This window comes from Centruroides vittatus, unplaced genomic scaffold, assembly GCF_030686945.1.
Source record: "Centruroides vittatus isolate TY-2023 unplaced genomic scaffold, ASM3068694v2 contig_817, whole genome shotgun sequence".
NCBI classification, from domain to species: Eukaryota; Metazoa; Arthropoda; class Arachnida; order Scorpiones; family Buthidae; genus Centruroides; species Centruroides vittatus.
The window spans coordinates 101,500-118,941 of NW_027122532.1; the positions used below are offsets into that span (position 1 = coordinate 101,500).

The 17,442-nt window shown below is 32.9% G+C and overlaps 2 protein-coding genes across 4 annotated transcripts in view; both read left to right on the forward strand.

Annotated features, from left to right (window-relative positions):
* Positions 1-1,003: 1,003 nt before the first annotated feature.
* Positions 1,004-4,758, forward strand: LOC136982198 (major facilitator superfamily domain-containing protein 6-like; the record flags this gene model as incomplete). Its single annotated transcript, XM_067278632.1, has 3 exons — positions 1,004-1,059; positions 3,403-4,629; positions 4,694-4,758. Coding segments are annotated over exons 1-3 (1,302 nt in total), but the record flags the coding sequence as incomplete, so codon positions are not given.
* The window catches only part of LOC136982217 (major facilitator superfamily domain-containing protein 6-like), a 32,095-nt gene continuing 19,408 nt past the window's right edge, over positions 4,756-17,442 (forward strand). For 2 of the 3 annotated variants that reach the window (XM_067278654.1, XM_067278655.1), the window contains exon 1: positions 4,756-4,844. In XM_067278654.1, coding sequence (XP_067134755.1) covers positions 4,792-4,844 — 53 coding nt within the window. In that variant the 5' untranslated portion in view covers positions 4,756-4,791. Of the gene's footprint in view, positions 4,845-7,245; positions 7,265-17,442 lie in introns of those variants that run through there. The other variant, XM_067278657.1, reaches the window with a different exon arrangement.

Genomic DNA, 17,442 nt, shown 5'->3' on the forward strand with positions numbered 1-17,442 from the left:
GTCAGATTATCAAGTGCGTGCCGGATTAACAAACCTCTACTGCATATACAGGTATACCTCGCCTTACGTCGGTAATTGGTTCCAGGAGAGGCGACGTAAGTCGAATTTACTTGTGTAGTTACGACGTAAGTCGAAACTACGGTGGAAAACGCCAATAATGAGCACTTAAAGACCGCTAAATAAGACGACAACACAGAAACACAGATGTTTTCGTGTTTCATTCTCTAGATTTATGATGATTATATTAACATTTACCTTAAATGTACATATTTTAATATGATTTTATGTGTTTTTAACGCTTTTCTAGTGATATTACGACTTCAATATTCGTGGCGGACGGATGTAAAGCCGAATAAAATGACTTAAACTTGATTTTTATTTTTCCATATACTTTTTTGACAAACGACGTAACTCGAGGTATACCTGTACTTATTAAATTGTTTCCACCGAACCATGAACAATCAATAGTATATGTAGGAAGACAGCCGAATAGACAAAATATATTTTATCAGTTATAAAAATGGAATTAATAATAATATTTATAATATAAATAATATACACACTATCAAAATAAAATTTATTCATAGAATAATTTCTAAAATTTCAGTTAAGTTTTTAAATCTAAATAAAGAATAAAATAATAAATAATTGTTATTAAATTTATAAAATTTTTAGACAAAGAGGTAAAAATGATTTTATTTTCAAAAATTTACTATCTCGATGATTAATCGGGTTTTTGTGTAATAAAGTTTATACAAGAGATTCACTGATTGAATTATACATCTGGTAAGTGGATAACCTTGAGATGTGACGTTTATCAATTGCAGATATTCTTTCAGTTTATACATAAACCACAAAATATGCATTTGGCTGCTTTCGTGTTGAATATTTTCACATATAAAATGGATATTTATGAGTTAATCTCATGCAATTTCATTAAAATTTAAAAGTAGTGTGTAAATTTCTCTTAAACATTTCATTTTATATAATTAAATATGAAATTTCAAATTAACAAGAAACTCCTTTTCGTAAAACTTCACTTTTTTTTAATGACTTCAGGTAAGTATTTTATTAAATATATTTAAATAATTAAATAGATTTGTTATTAATTACAGTTTATTTTCTTAAATGTCCATTAAGTTTACAATAATATACGGCTGAATTTCTATAAAGTTATCTCATGATTTGTAAGCATAATTTAATATATCGATAACTCAATGCTGATATATTGTCAAATTAATTTACAAATTATTTCAATACATAAATCATAACAGTTTTATAGTACATTTATTACAGTTATGTGGCTTTTTTTACTCAACAATTTAGCAAATTAATCTTTAGACCTTTTGTAAGTTTCTAAATATTAAAATTTGTAAATTCATATTCTCGAAAATCAATAGCAATTAAATTAAAAATTAACAGCTAACATTTAAAATACATTAAAAAAATTAGAGATCGTCTATATATCACCTAAAACTAACCAAGCCCATGTAACTCTTTCCTCCCAGTTTGACACTATTACGGGATTGTCTAGCTCAGTGATTCTTAACAGGAGGGCCGCGGTCCTCTGGGGGTCTACAAGAAGTTTGCTGGGGGGCTGCCAAATTATGCGAAATTTCCTTCAGAATATAATAAAAAAAAAATTGATGTATAACCGAATATCGTATTGAAAAGTGAAATAAGAAAGATAAAGTTTTCTTATTTAGTTTTATTTATTTATTTTTTATTTCTTCCTACATACAACTTTGTTAGTATAGAAGAAATAAATGCAAATACGCTACTTACACCGCAGTATTTACTTCTTTTATTCCAAAGCAATTCTAAGAAACTATCAATGCTTGGAATTTTAAAAATAAATAGGAAAAATAGTAGGCTTTGAAAATTTAAATATTTTTGCAAAAGATATGCAAAATCTTTACCACAAGTTGTGGGTGTTTTAGTTTTAGTTTAGTTTTAGTATCGAATTTGGATCGATTTATCGACATGTTTCTTATTTTATTTTCTGTTAAAAATTAATGAGTTTTCGTGTTTAATTGTGAAATTTGAATGTTATTTATAATGATAGATAATGAAATAATAAAGATATGATTTACATTTATTATATAAAAAAATAAAGCAATAATAAAAAATCAATTGATTATAGATAATTTAACAAATATAAATTATTATTTAAAAAGATTATGAAATATTTGGTGGGCCGTGAGTATAAAAAGGTTAAGAACCATTGGTCTAGCTCACAATGAGTCAGATGGATGATGAGGCACCCTAATAGTGGATCCAGTGTCCATTATTAGGATGTCTCGTCATTCAGGATCTTTAGAGGGAATGCAGAAAGGAAACAGTACACCTTAAAATAATTTTTTACCACCTGATTTACTTGGAAAAACTCCAGAAGGGAGTTTTGCTCTCTGAGCATTCCCTAAATCCATCCTTGGCCATCCCTAAAATTCATGACGTTTTCATCTGGCTCCCAACGATGAGACTGAAAAAGCCCTTTTAGTGCCCATAGAGAAGTAAGATTAAAAATCGCAACTGATTTTTCTATTGCCAAAACCAAAAGTGGAAAGTAGCTCCACTGCATAGATCGAAATTTTTGCATGTCGATTAAAAATGTACGAAAATACAAAATTTGGCAGATAAAAAACGATTTAGAGACATTTAGCTTTGCAAATAAATATTTTCAAGGAAAATCTTTCTCACCATAACTTGTCTATTAATGAACGAAATTCTCTTCCGAAATTTTCTAATTTCTTCTCTCTTCAGCATCTGTACTCTTCGCACAATTTACTTCCATTTAGTTGCTTGTTATCTAATGACAATTACGTTGTCACTATTTTAGTCCATATATCTTTCTATCACACCTGAACTTAGAAGTTTTAGTGATAAATATTATTTTGTGTTCCAATTCTTTATATAATCACACGTGCCTTTCTGTCTTTTAGTATCATACGTAGCATACTTCTTTTTCTTTTCTGGGAACTTTATTGTGTTTATTAGTCTCCAACTCTCAGTTGTAGATCATTAACGTAAAACATTACTAATATAGTAAATATGCTCGTACATTCATGGAATTAATTCTGCTTTAAAAGTTCCATTAGTTCCAAAGTGTTATGAAAGTGTAAAAAGATATAATTCGAAATGTATGATTATTGTAGGAGTCTTCCATTTCAAATGGCCTTTTTTTTCTTTCTTTCAAGTCCTGCAAATAACTATTTTAATAATTACTATTCTTGTTTCTGTGATAATATTCTCTTATTCTTCAATACCAAGCTCTCTGCACCATTGAACTAGTCATATAATTTTATGTAAATTATTTTAAAATGTTCTCTGTTTAATGCAAAACAATTCTCTAAATTAACTGAATGACAAGGCAAATTTAATTAATAAAATTTTAATTTGCAGGATTTACAGCTATAGATCCATACTTGGGTTTAATTGCCAAGCAACTAGGAATTGCAGCTACTTCTTTGGGTATCATTCATACAATTATACCATTTTTAAGTGTCATAGCTAAACCGTGCGTTGGTTGTTTGTCAGATAAACTACAGAAGCACAAGCTTATTATTATACTTCTAATGCTCACACTGACTGCATTTTATCTTGTTCTAAATTTTCTTCAGGATAAACCTTCAGAAAGTGTCTTAACTCCAATAAAATTGAATTGTACATCGCTCAATCGAGTCATAAATCAACCAGGATCTTGGTCACTTTGCAATACTTACTTGAATTGCAGCATTGATTGTAACGGTACCGTGTATTCGACCAAAGTAACAGCTAATTTAAAAGATAATTTATTGAAAATAAACGTTAATGACACCGAAAACTGTACAGCTTATTGTATACTTCATTGCTTGGATTCAGAATGCAAGAATGAATCAATCAATAGCTTACACTTTTGGCTCTTTGCAATATTTAGAGTCATTTGTGGTGTATTGGTGAATGTGTTATGGACATTAGCTGACACTTTTTGCTACGAAAATTTATCTGATAAAGTTGGAAATTTTGGTAAACAAAGATTATGGGGTACTTTAGGTGCAGGTATCACAGCAGTTGTGATAGGAATCATCTATGATTACACCCCAAATTATTCAGTGGGATTTTATATAATGACAATATTTATGCTCATAGACACATCTATATTATTGAAAGCAAAAAATACAATTGTTGCAACATCGGAAGACATCTTCAGCGACATTTTTAAGATTTTTCGCAAAATTCGCCCTAAAATATTTCTTGTAATGTCGTGCATCGCTGGCATGTTCACTGGAGTATTGGATTCTTATCAGTTGTGGTACTTGGATGATTTAGGTGCTAGTAAACTAAATATTGGCCTGTCTGTTATGACTGAGTGCGTTATATCAGAAATTCCATTATTCTTCTTTTCTGGATTGATTATTGAAAAAATAGGCCATGAATTGTGTGCCGTGTTAGCGTTTATTGCTTTTGCTATAAGATTTATATGTTATTCTTTCGTTTATAATCCATGGTTAGTGGTGATTTTTGACTTAACTCAAGGAGTATCTTTCGGAGTATTCATGGCTGCACTATCTTCTTTTGCTAAGATAAATGCTCCTCATGGTACGGAGGCTACGATGCAAGGAATCTTTGGTGGAACGTATAGTGGATTAGGTAAAACTAAATTTAACAAAATAGTTATTTAAATGATTTATATGTAAAATAAATGTATTTATAGGAGTTGCCATTGGAAGTATCTTGGCAGGAACAGGATTCGATTCTCTAGGAGGAAGGATAACATTTCGGATAACTGGCATTGCGGCTATTGTTAGTGCAATGCTATTATTTTGTATTCACTATATTTTAATATTTATCGAAAAGAAAAATTCGTAAGTAAATAATTTTTTGTATAATTATTTAAATATTTATATGTGTTCCAAAAGTCTGGATCCAAAGGCATTTTTCACAAGATAAAATTTGAAATATCTAGAATAATTTTAGATTATTAGATGATATTAGTTTGTTGGAATGACATAAAAAGTAGTTCAGCAAGACGATTCCACAATACACTTTGCTATTTCGGTGAGGAATTTTCTGACTTCAAATATCTCAAAGAAACGATTACTCCGGTCGTTGCTCGTTGCACCAAAGAAGGAAGCCATCTCTGCGTGTAAAAAATAATCACTTCTACAGAAATCTGTAAAAATTTAAAATAATTAATATTCAACGTTCTTTTATTCAGAGTATATGAAAGTTTTGTGAAGTCTATAGCCGCCAATTTGAGCTTTTGAATCCATATTTTTGGGACAATCTGTATAATTAATATTAAATAATTTGATTCTTTATGACGGAGGAGTAGAAATAAAAGCTGTGTTAATTCAAAACGTAGTTTAATAGTTTCATTACTCAGTTAAACTATTGAGCATTTAGACTACCCAAATATTTCGGAAACATAATGCCAAATGTTGAGCTAAACTGTATGTTGTGATTTTCATTATTTTATCGCTTTTAGAGGAAGATGAATCTTAAGGTTTATAATAATTATAGTACCACGTATTAGTCTATACTACAGTAATCAGCGGTGGCTTCAGGCAAAGGCAACTTAGACTCTTGTTTAGGTTCTCGTGTCTTTAAGTGCCTCAGACAGGTACAAATACGTGTCTATTAAGGAATTTGAAATGTATCGACTTTTTATTACCGGTAAAACGGTAATTTTTTTAAAAAATTTAAATTTCAGATGCAAAAATGAGCATAGTAGTGATGATCGCTAAGTTTCCGATCCATCGGTGAATCGAAAACTTTAGTGTTCTGTGACCCTTATTTTCTGTTTTGAAAATATAGTTTTATTACCAGAAAAATAAAACATGCTGTAATTTTTTAGTTGCCATGATTAAAAAGTGGTCAGTACGAAGGCTCACATTCAGTATATACAGTAGAGCATCGATTATCCGACTTAATTGGGGACTGGGGTTGGTCGGATAACTGAAAAGTCGGATAACCGAAAAGTATGAAAAAATACATTATTAGTATAGTGTATTAGGCCTGGTTTAAATACTAGCCTCTCTTTCATGGTCGAGCCAGTGCTGCCAGCTAAAACATGCAACAATTTAACAAAAATAATATTAAAGTAGCCAAGACATAACCAAATATTGTAGCGCCACATCACTAGCGGACATTTGAATTTGCCGACTAGAACGCGGTCGGTTAACCGATAAGTCGGTTAATCGAGGGTCGGATAATCGATGCTCTACTGTATTTCCATTTTGTCAAGTAAAATCATTATTAATTTCTCGGCTCGCGGGTGAGGAAACAAATTGCCAAAATGTGAAGTAGTGCTTTAATTATAGTTTAAACATTGCAAAGAACTGTAAAGTAATAAGTATTTAGTTATAAGTAAAGGGGACCCACAGATAAGTGTTTGGCTTCAAAAGATTATTACGTGCCTAACCTTTTTTTCTGAGTTTACCGGTAAAAAATATCTTCTTGCCGGTATTTCTGATTACCGCAATTTTACTATAATGTAAAAATTCACTTTACAGTACATAATAAATATTGTACCATATACTATTGTATATAAACTAATATAGACTATATTTATAGTATATACAGTTTATTTAGATATTTCCTGCATAAATAATGTATACATTTATTAATTTATTTTGCTTTATTTCAGATCATCATCTTCTAGATTATGACAGGAATAATAAATTCAAAACATCAATTTATTATACAATATTCATACTGTATTCGATACATTATTTTTTTAAATCAGTATTGTTTATAAGTTTTTGAAGGAGTATTGTGAAGATTTATATTTTTACCTAATTTTAATCCCTTTATTTTAGTAATTAAACGATCATTTATGTTACTTATAAAAATTTATATTTTATATTTAAAAATATTAATTAAATGTATAAAAGCAATTTACATTAGTTATTACTTTTAATTTTAATAAGTAAAACGATTTTAGGCAATTTATAGTAGTAATAACTCTGAAGAAATACACGATTTTTTATTGTTTCGGAAGTTATAATAAAGGGTGGCTCAAAAGTCAGTTAACCGAGTTACGCCGCGTGTACCACAAGTCTAGAACCGTAAGAGTAACGTTAACTTCCTCAAACCCACGACACACCCCTATATGAATGTATAGAATGTTCTTACTTCCGAGGAAAATGTTTTTGTCTCTTCCTGTTTGCGTTATAGTAAAGGATAAACTATTAGTAAACATGGGAACTAATCGATTAATTCATTAATTAAGCCCGTCTTTAAATCCTCGATTCCGTTTCCCAGAATCGTGAATTTGAATCAGGTTAGTAATTTCTTTAAATAATTAATACTCAGAAATGATTTTACAAACTTTATCAATTTTTTTAACAAACATTCAAAAATATTAATAACTAGAAGACAGACCCAGTGTTTCCGGGTAGAAAAGCAAGTAAACTTTTAATACGATTTCCTATTGATTAAATATAAATAGCACAATCAAAATTAATTAATTAAATCTTAATATAAATAAAATTTACATTAGAAAGCAAAACTGCAATAAAATGGAAGTTTATGAGACGGCTCACTTGACAGAAACAGCTAAAATACAAATGAATAAATAACGAAATGTGTAATGTGGTATCAAGCCGCTTGAATTAAATGAATTCATTGGTATTCTTATTGTGACCGGAGGGTCGGCACCTCTTTGATGCCTTGTCAGGATTGCCGCGACGGCCAGTTTAGTTTCGATTAACGGATGCGGCCGGCGCAAGTAAAGTACTCAGACACTAAAGTTAACGGCTAAATAACCGTTTAATTTCAACGAAAAGGAGTACACGATACCAGAGGCGGCGTAAGGGTGCGACTATGCAGACGCGAGAGAGGTGGACTATGCATGGTTTTCCTTTGCGAAAACTAAATCGCTCGAAACCTCTCGCTCTCTCTAAATTCGCGTCTGCATAGTCGCACTCTAAGGTGTGGGGGTGGGGTAAGGTGTGTATAAGCTTTCGAGGGTCCGAGGGGCCTCGCGCCTTGAAGGTTTATGTATTACTTAAAAGCCGTGAACGCGACGAAAAAATTTTACTCGTCATAAAACAATAAATATATTGACATATCAAATTTGTTTTTATTTAGTCTAGCAACATTTGCTGGCGTTGCGTTGCTATCGCGGGGAATCCCCGCCAGCGGAGCTGGGGATTTCCCATTCTGTTTGTTTACGTTACTTTCACGCTGGATTCGAAAAATGCTTATCTGACCAGTGCCGTAACTAGCCATTCCTGTACCCTGTGCAAGAATTTGCTTTTAGGCCCCTTAATTAATTAGATTTGGGAAAATAATAAAGCAAAATACACGAATTTTGGGCTCCCTTCCGAGTGGGCCCTGTGTGGATGCACCTGTTGCACCTGCCTAGTTACGGCACTGTATCTGACGCTCGTCAATTTATTGAGAATAGCAGTTATGAACTGCCAAAAGACTTTAAAAATGAAGGGTAGCCAAAAAGAAAAGGATGTTCGATTATGAAGGCAGCGATCAACCTACACAGTCTCCCAAAAGCCGGTATGAAACAGATCTTTTAACACCATGATTGATTCTATAATAAGCAATATGGATTCGAGATTTATGTCTTTAAATCAACATTTTGAAAATTTTGCTTTTTCTCTATAATCTAAGCGAGTTAAAAAATATTCCAAAATAGCAAATATTAAAAAACTGTCAAGATTTACCCTCAGTCCTCGAGTGGGTGAGAGCCAGTGGCGTAGCGTAGTGGGGGCGGCAGGGGCGGCAAAATTTTACAATAAATAATAATAATATCTTGTAAAAATTTGAACCCGTACAATACACAATAATGATGATTGTTCTTGCTGAAAAGTTCTTTAGAATTACTGTATATTTTAGTCTTTTAAATTGAGATACCTGAATAAGGGGGCGGCGAAATTTTTTTCCGCCCCGGGCGGCCGACGCCCACGCTACGCCACTGGTGAGAGCAGTGACTTCGAACCTTACGAATTATATGAAGAATTACAAAAAATGATCCTAAATTTATTCAACTTCATTAAAGATGTGAAACAGCTTCTCCAATACATAGGAAATAACTCGAAAGAAATTCACCCAAATATTTACATTGTCGTTCGAATTTTGTTAACAATACCGGTATGTACTGCCTACGCTGAAAGGAGCTTTTCGAAATTAAAACTAATAAAAAATTATTTACGAAATACAATGGGTCGGGAAAGACTTCCAGCTTCGGCAGTTTTATCTATTGAAACATATATAGCATCTAAGCGAATTACGACACAATTAGTAAGGAGTTCAGTAAGGCTAAAAGCAGGAAATTTCTGTTTCTTTAATTCTTGTTTTTTTTATAATTTTTTTAATGTTAGTCAAAGAATATAGTTTGCATTTTTATGAATAAAAATTTGATAGTTCCAACTGCTTTTTATTTTATAAAATCCGTCTTCTTGCGCCACCAGAGAGCCTCGCGAAATGTACCTCGCCCGCGTCAAATTTAAGTCTTGTTCCGCCACTGCCTGATACAATATACAATATACAGTAGTAGTAGTAGATCGTGAGTAGTAGTGATTTGGGCCATACTGGTCACAAATCTTTAATTTTTATAGATGTATATGAAAAATATACTTACAGTTCGTCTTATTGAACGTTGAGGTTTGCTGATTGTTGAAACCTCTTGATTCTCATGAAAAATTATTCCTTAATTATACTTAAATTTAAAGACATCGTAAAGATGTGGTGGAGAATTATTAATATTTGCTTTTTTTTTTTTTTTTTTTTTTTTTGTTCTAATATCCGAGTAAATTAAAACACGACAATTTGAAATAATATTTTAACAATAAGACAAAGTAAATTAGGGAAATAGTTCAATATAATAATTATTTAATTTATATTTATTACTTGTTTTTATTTACTTATCTATTTTTTGTTCAATTAAGAATTGTTCGTAAGATAGAATATCGCAAAGAGAACAATGCTTTTTAAAATATTTGTGGTCATAACAATACTTTTTAATATTATCTGATCTTGGACACCCAAGAAATTCGATGTCTAAATAATAGACATAATAGCATCACATTGTGTAATTTTATGTAAATAAAAAATTAGGATTAATATTATTTTATATTTCGTAAAATATTATAAATAAGAAAAGATATATAAATACAGTGAAACCTCGGTTTTCGTCGATAATCCGTCCGTAAACAATCGGCGAAATCCGAAACAGACGAAAACCGAGACAATTATTTCCATACGAATCAATGTAAATCCAATTAATTCGTTCTAGACACTTCAAAATACATACCAAAAACACATTTTATTGAGAATTAATATAGCGTTAAATACTAAATAAAAAATTAATATATAAGACTAATTAGCATAAAGATAAAAGCAATGGATTGTTTGGGTAGACCCGCGGGGTAATGTCTCGTCTTGTAGAAGCTAGTTGGACACGAGCTTCTAGCTTATATCGCCCCGTGGTAAAGTGTGACGGAATTGTCACGTACTGTAAGTTGTATGTAGGGTTTGTCGGTTTTTAAAACCTGGTTTTTTTAAAGAAATTTACATATTTTGAAAACCGGGTTTTCCCAACTAAAAGCCGATTTTTGAGCTTAGACATAAACGAAAATTAATCATTTGATTAAAAATATCAACATTTTGACACAAAATTGTCTCTAGCATAAAACGGGTATATTGTTAAATACTAAGATTCATAAAGCTAACTACAAAAAGAAAAAAAGCGTCCAATTCTCCCTACAATAGGGAAAAATCTTGGAACAACGGAAAAACGATAGAAAGATTTGCACACTTAAAAAAATGTGTTGTTTTAGCTTTGAATGACATCGGTGCTTCTCGCACGTAGAATGAAGCAGAATATTATAAAATCGAAGAGCTCCTTAAAGTTTTAGGACCAAGACGTTTTGCATCTGATGCCTCAGAACGACAAGATTTGCATCTTATCGTCCTACTTATTTACGAGTGAAGGCGTATTTGAATTTTTGTTATGTGAATTTGAAAAATTTGAAAACTGAAATTAGTTACAAGTTGTTACATGCTGTAGAGGTACGAATTCCAGAGAAAAGACAAACGGGATTAGTAACACTTCTCCTTTATTTACAAAATCCACAGAACGTTTGAACAAAGTCTAGTGTATTTCTTCCACTAGCTGCAAAATCTGCTATTATTAAGTTATCTGGACAAATATTATCGAGATTATATCAAATTACTGTATAGAAGATGACTGCGATGACGAAAAAGTGGCGAAGAAGAAAATCAAGCGATAGTTTTAACAAATGCTATGGAAAAATCGATACATCAATATCTTCAAGAACCTGAAGAAATGAATTTGTCCAGCCCTAAAACACTAAAAAAGGACCTTTTAGTATTAGAGAGTACAAACAGAAGAACGAAAAATTTAATTTATTATTTTACTCTTTAAAGATCATTAAACCCAGCTGAATAGAATAAGTTTTTCTTTTCTATTTTTGGCAATTTTGTGTGCAAAAAAAAAGAAAAGAAAAAGAAAACGGTTAGCAAGTGATCTATAGACGTTCTTTGCTTTCTAAAATTATATTTTCTTAGGAAAAACAAGATATAAAATAATATTTTGTAGGCATCCATTGTTATTCGTTTTTCTTTATGGTTTTAATGGAGTAAATTTTATAGTTTAATGTGATAATCTTGCAATTTCTTTTTTGTTTTGTTTTGTGTAGACGTCGGTCGATTTTATTTTGTTATATTTTTGAAATTTTATAAATATTAAATAAATTAAAAAGTTTTAAAAGGAGTTATAAATATTCCTTATCTCCATTTTTTTGGGAGGTGAAAATTCGAAAACCGGTTAAAACCGGTTTCATAGAGAAGTTGAAATTCGAATAAGTCGGTTTTTGTGTAAACCCTAGTTGTATGTGTTTATGATAGTCGTATCGCGCGGAATAATGCCTTCCGGGAGGTCCGTTTAAGGGTAACTGGCCCCTATTCACGCGTTACAGACGTGGAGAAAACCCGGAAAATTTCACGTGGCCAGCCCGTGTTTGCGAAGCGCGAACCCAAGACCGAACTGCCAGTGTTCAGAGAACGGAACCGCTCACAGAACGAGAAATAACGCCACACTGAGCCGGAAAACGCGTGGGTCGTCCTTTGTTTTCGCAAAATTAGCAGCGAGGTCACTCAAGCGCATAGACGAAAACCGAAGTCAACGAAAACCTAGGTATTACTGTATTTTTTACCGGGCGTATAGAATGTTCATTGATATACCAATGTTGTCTTGTCTTCCTACTTTTGATATTATATCACGATTATATTCAATTATTTCATCTATTTTATCAAATTGTGAATGGAAAATCTATAAAAATCAGTGGCGTGCCGTGACATTTGATGATAGAGAAGCTGTGTTTCTGTAAGGAGCCGACTTCCAGGAGCAATCAGTTAATTGCGCGTCAGTAAGGTCTAGGGTCCATTCGTACGTGCGTGGTGACGGAAGAGAAAGACGACAAGTATCTGGCAAAAACCGTTTATTTTAACATAAAATAAACATATACTATGTACAAAATAGTTTGCTTTAGGACAATCAACCGTTCGGACGTCCTGGGCGTCGATGTGGTTCTTCGATGGTCGATCGAAGGTGGCCCCGGGACAGTGGCGTTGACAAGTCTGTAGGGCACGAGGAAACTTCCTCTGTTGGCGTCGGGGACACGGTCTAAGTCCGAAGTGGCACGGGTTACAGGTTGGCACAATAGACGAGAAACTTTTTTCTTTTTTTTTGACGCACTTCGTTTCGGTTATTCGGAACGTTAACCGAGTGCCAGGTGTCCTCGATTGTCGGATATTATATCAATCTTCGTTCTTTCTTTCGTCCATTTTAATTGGTCGTTCTCCCTCAATCACGCTTCCCGAGTGGTTAGACCCTGGTTACTAAACGTAACGAGACTCTTACCTGGAGCGCGCGAGAAAAGTGAAAATCGAAGACGAATTCGAACTTCCACCGATCGTAGGACGACTTCCTTCCGCGATTTATAGTTTCTGCCTGGCAGTTTGATATAAACAATGGTGCCCGACTACAAAAGACTTTTGCCTATGTTTTGTTAAACTAATAAATTTTACTCTAAATTAACCGTTTTTTCGCGTGTTTCGTGACGGGTCAGACCTGCCCGGTACATGACATTTCCATAAAAGTTTTAAACAAATACTGGAAATGACAAAAATAAACAATTCATGTATTTTAATTCTAAAATACAAATAATACAAACTGATACGATACAAACAATGATAGAAAAACTTAGTTTATAAAAAATTAAAAAAAAACAACTCCATTCGGCGATTTTTCCGCAAAGTCGATAGCAAATTCATTACTTTATGATAAAAGTCGCCGATCGTCGACTCCATCGACGTATTTAAAAGCTCTTTTTCTATCGAAAGTGACGCTAGCGACCACAATCTTTCCTCCGACCGAGTGAGTGTTCCTGGCCAATGTATGAATTTGCTTCGTGGTCGAAAAACTGTGCTCGACAGACCCACCGGTAGATGGTACCGTAAAAATTAATGATATTAAATCGTATAATTCTTTCAGTACGTCTTTGTTCGGATCGTCATCAATTATAATACTTTTTATGTCTAAGAGTTACTTGTCAATGTAGTCCGGACCCAAATATAAATATTGCGATTCGCCACGTAATTTAGATAAAGCAAAAAATTTCCCATAAAATGTACTTAATTTAAAGAATTAAAACACGCTTGGAAAAATTGTTTTTCATAATATTAAAATTATTAACATCTAATAGTAATAAATATTCTAGATTTTGCCTGAAAATCTATCAATATAATTACAGTATAATTAAAAGAAAATTATAGGACTATGAACCCAAAGTTGAGTTTTAATTAAACACTTGGCTTTATTTCCATCTTTATTTAGTTGATATAAACGGCATACTGTTTGCTATATCTTCACTTAACTCACTTCTACTTAAATTTAACAATTCAGTTCGTAAACTCATGATGTCCATCGACTCTGGACATCATGAGTTTACGAACTGAATTGTTCGTAAACTCATCTTCAAGCCAAGTGTTTAATTAAAACTCAACTTTGGGTTCATAGTCCAACAATCAACAAAACACGGTTTCAAAGAAGAAAAAGAAGAAAATTATAATTAAATATAACTTTGCAAAGAAACGTAAATAAAAATAACATTGAATACTCTTTACTTTTTAAATCTTAAACAATTCATTAAATTTTCTTTAGTAGCTGTATTTTATGTTTATCAGGTGGTAGTCTCTTTAATCCGAAATAACGGTAGACTGTCTCACAGCTAAATTTAGCTGTGAGACAGTCTACCGTTATTTCGGATTAAAGAGACTACCACCTGATAAACAATTCACTTAGACAGCTCCCTATCCAGTGGCTAAGGGATAGAATCGTTGGAAGCGTTACGCGTGTGTAGCTTCCACCAGCTAAACCGGCAGACGGCCGGATGGCCGGATGGCCGAGCGGTCAAGGTGGCAGCCTACCGCTCTGGGGGACCCGGGATCGAATCCGAACGGGTCAAATAATCCCCAGGAATTTTTCGGGGGGTGGTCCGTTCGGATATGTCGGGCCCCGTCCCTCACCACCCGGTCGCCCCATTGTGGGCCTGGCCGAACCCATAATGGGCCTACTAAAAGAGGCCCTCTTAGTGTCCACAGAGCGGAAGGAGTTAAAAAAAAAAAAAAGCTAAACCGGCTGAGGTAGGTGCTCTGTAAAGCGCATGCACAAATGCCTATAATCTGGCTGCTCGGAAGCTGACCCGGTTTTGACAATACGGCGCTTCCATTCCGCCACTGATATTCGAATATACAATAGCAATCTTATTGTTTTTTTCACGTGTAGTATAGAAATTTGTAATAAGATACATGATGTAGTTATAATAAAATATTAATTTTAATTAATTCAAAGTACAGTACGTTCAAATATGAAAATAATCGCCCAATATGAATTTATATTTTAGAAAATATGAGGGAAGCGGCGCTTCCACCGCTTCCAATGACGTGCCGTCAGTGATAAAAATATAATTCTTAAAATTTATGTTGTAATTGAATTGAAGTGAAACTTATGTTTTTAAAATAAAAAATAAAATAAATTAGTTATCAAAATGAAATGAAAGTAAAAGATATAATATGAGAATTTAACTCAAACTGTACAGTAGCAATAATAATAATACTAAAAAATGGCCTCTCTTCGAATCGTATTTATACTGTGAATTTAAATCAACTCATTAAACTTTGAATTACTATATGGTTTATATTAAACCATAATTCCTTTATTCCTTTGAAATAATAATTATTTAACTGATAAACTATAACTAAGGGAGAATTTAAAGATATTAAACTTTAATAAATGAAACTCTGATTATACACAATTTTTTTTGTTTTGTTATAAACTCATCTCATCTCAATATAAATTATTATATATCAATAATTCTCAACCACATCTTTACGATGTCTTTAATTGTAAGTATAAATAAGGAGTAATTTTTCATCAGAATCAAGAGGTTTCAACGATCAGCAAACCTCAACATTCAATAAGATGAATTGTAAGTATATTTTTCGTATACATCTATAAAAATTAAAGATTTGTGATCAGTATGTATCGTATTTGTAATTAGAAAGTTAATTTAATTAAAATTTTGTGATTAGTATGGCCCAAACCACTACTACTATCATCTTATATCGACTGAGCCTATCTATCTAGCGGTCGCGAGAGAGAGAGTTTAAGATTGCTCGCGAGTCGGGAAATACCTGCGTTGACGGTAATGTTTCTTGATTTGGATTTCGTGAGGATTCGCAGGTCTAGGATCTTGAGGTTGTGCGGATTTGGATCGTTCGGGACAGGTCTGGATCGATCCGGGAAAGTTCTTCTAGGCACAGTTGAGGGTAACGTGAAAATCCGATAGAGTACCATTGGCATTGACACAGGAAAATTTCGATGACTTTAATCCTAGAGGTACGGACTGGCGACGACTGTCTTGACTACCCGTTTGGTATTATATTAAAATAATGAAGGATAAAACGATATACTCCCAGGTATGAAAGTTGACAGATACTTGACAAAGTTCATGTTACGAAGTTAGATTGTTTATGTTGAAGTCCGGATTCTCACACTTATGAAATAATTAAATCTGAAACGTTAAATTACGATTTTGATTTTCTATTTTGCTGAAGAAATTACTAGATTATCGGTCCTCATACCTAACAGTGGTTGGGTATGAGAACAAATATTCTAGTAATTCTAGTGGGATGTACCCATGAGCAGTGGCGTAGCGTAGTGGGAGCGGCAGGGGCGGCCCGCCCCGGGCGGCACTTTTAGGGGGCGGCAGAATTTCACAATAAATACACAATACACCTGTACAATACACAATAATGATGATTGTTCTTTGCCGAAAAGTTCTTTAGAATTACTGTATATTTTAGTCTTTTGAACTGAGATACCTAAATAAGGGGGCGGCGAAATTTTCCTCCGCCCCGGGCGGCTGACACCCACGCTACGCCACTGCCCATGAGCGTCAAGAAAAAAATTTCCACGGAAGGCAAAGTTTGTAGACAAATAATTACATCAATAAAATTTTTATTTGATTATTTATTTGCTTTTTCCACAAGTAGATTATAGAATACGGTATTGCATCAAAGTCCCATAGCCGAGGGTTAAGCTTATGCTGTATATTTCAACTTTTACGATTATAATTTGTAGAATATATTAATCTATCACAGAGGAAGGCAAGTGCCCCATTTGCCCATCTGCGGACCCTATGGATGTACCCAAAATCGTCGATAGGAGGGAGCTGGGGATTTTTCTTCGGCCCGGAAAAATTTAGAAGCTTATCGATTCGTACCCCTATAAAATTAATACTAATTTTACTAACAGAAAATATCTTTAAGACTTTTTATTACTAAAGAAACATTCTACGTATTTCATTTGTTGAAAATGAGGCAGCTTTTTGAACAAGTTAAAACGGGGCTTTCGAAGAGACGTGAAAGGCCCCCTCTACCCCGGGTCCATATCTACTCGATCGTATATCGGAACATTTTAATAAATAAATGAGCAGAAGTGCCATTTTAATATTTTTAAATCGGACCGTTAGATTATTCACGAAAATTTACGTTTATTTGACTCGTTTTCGGTCCTGCAGACAGTTTTACTTTAATTTCTACAGCGAAAAAATAGACACACATTCAAAACTATATATAGATAAAGTATACACGATAGCCTAGTATTTTTTACATAACCATTAAAATTACTCGAATTTATACAAGTAATTAATGTTTTATATAATATTAACACTTCTATATATATTACAAGATGTTCAAAAAATCACTGAGTCTGATGTGTGTTATAAAGTACGCAAACGATACAATATAGGTACAGTACAAGTGATCTATTCTTCACCTTCTATTTATATGTAATGCTGTATAGGAATTGTTAATGTTATATAGAACATTGACTATACTTTGGCAAAACCAATATTT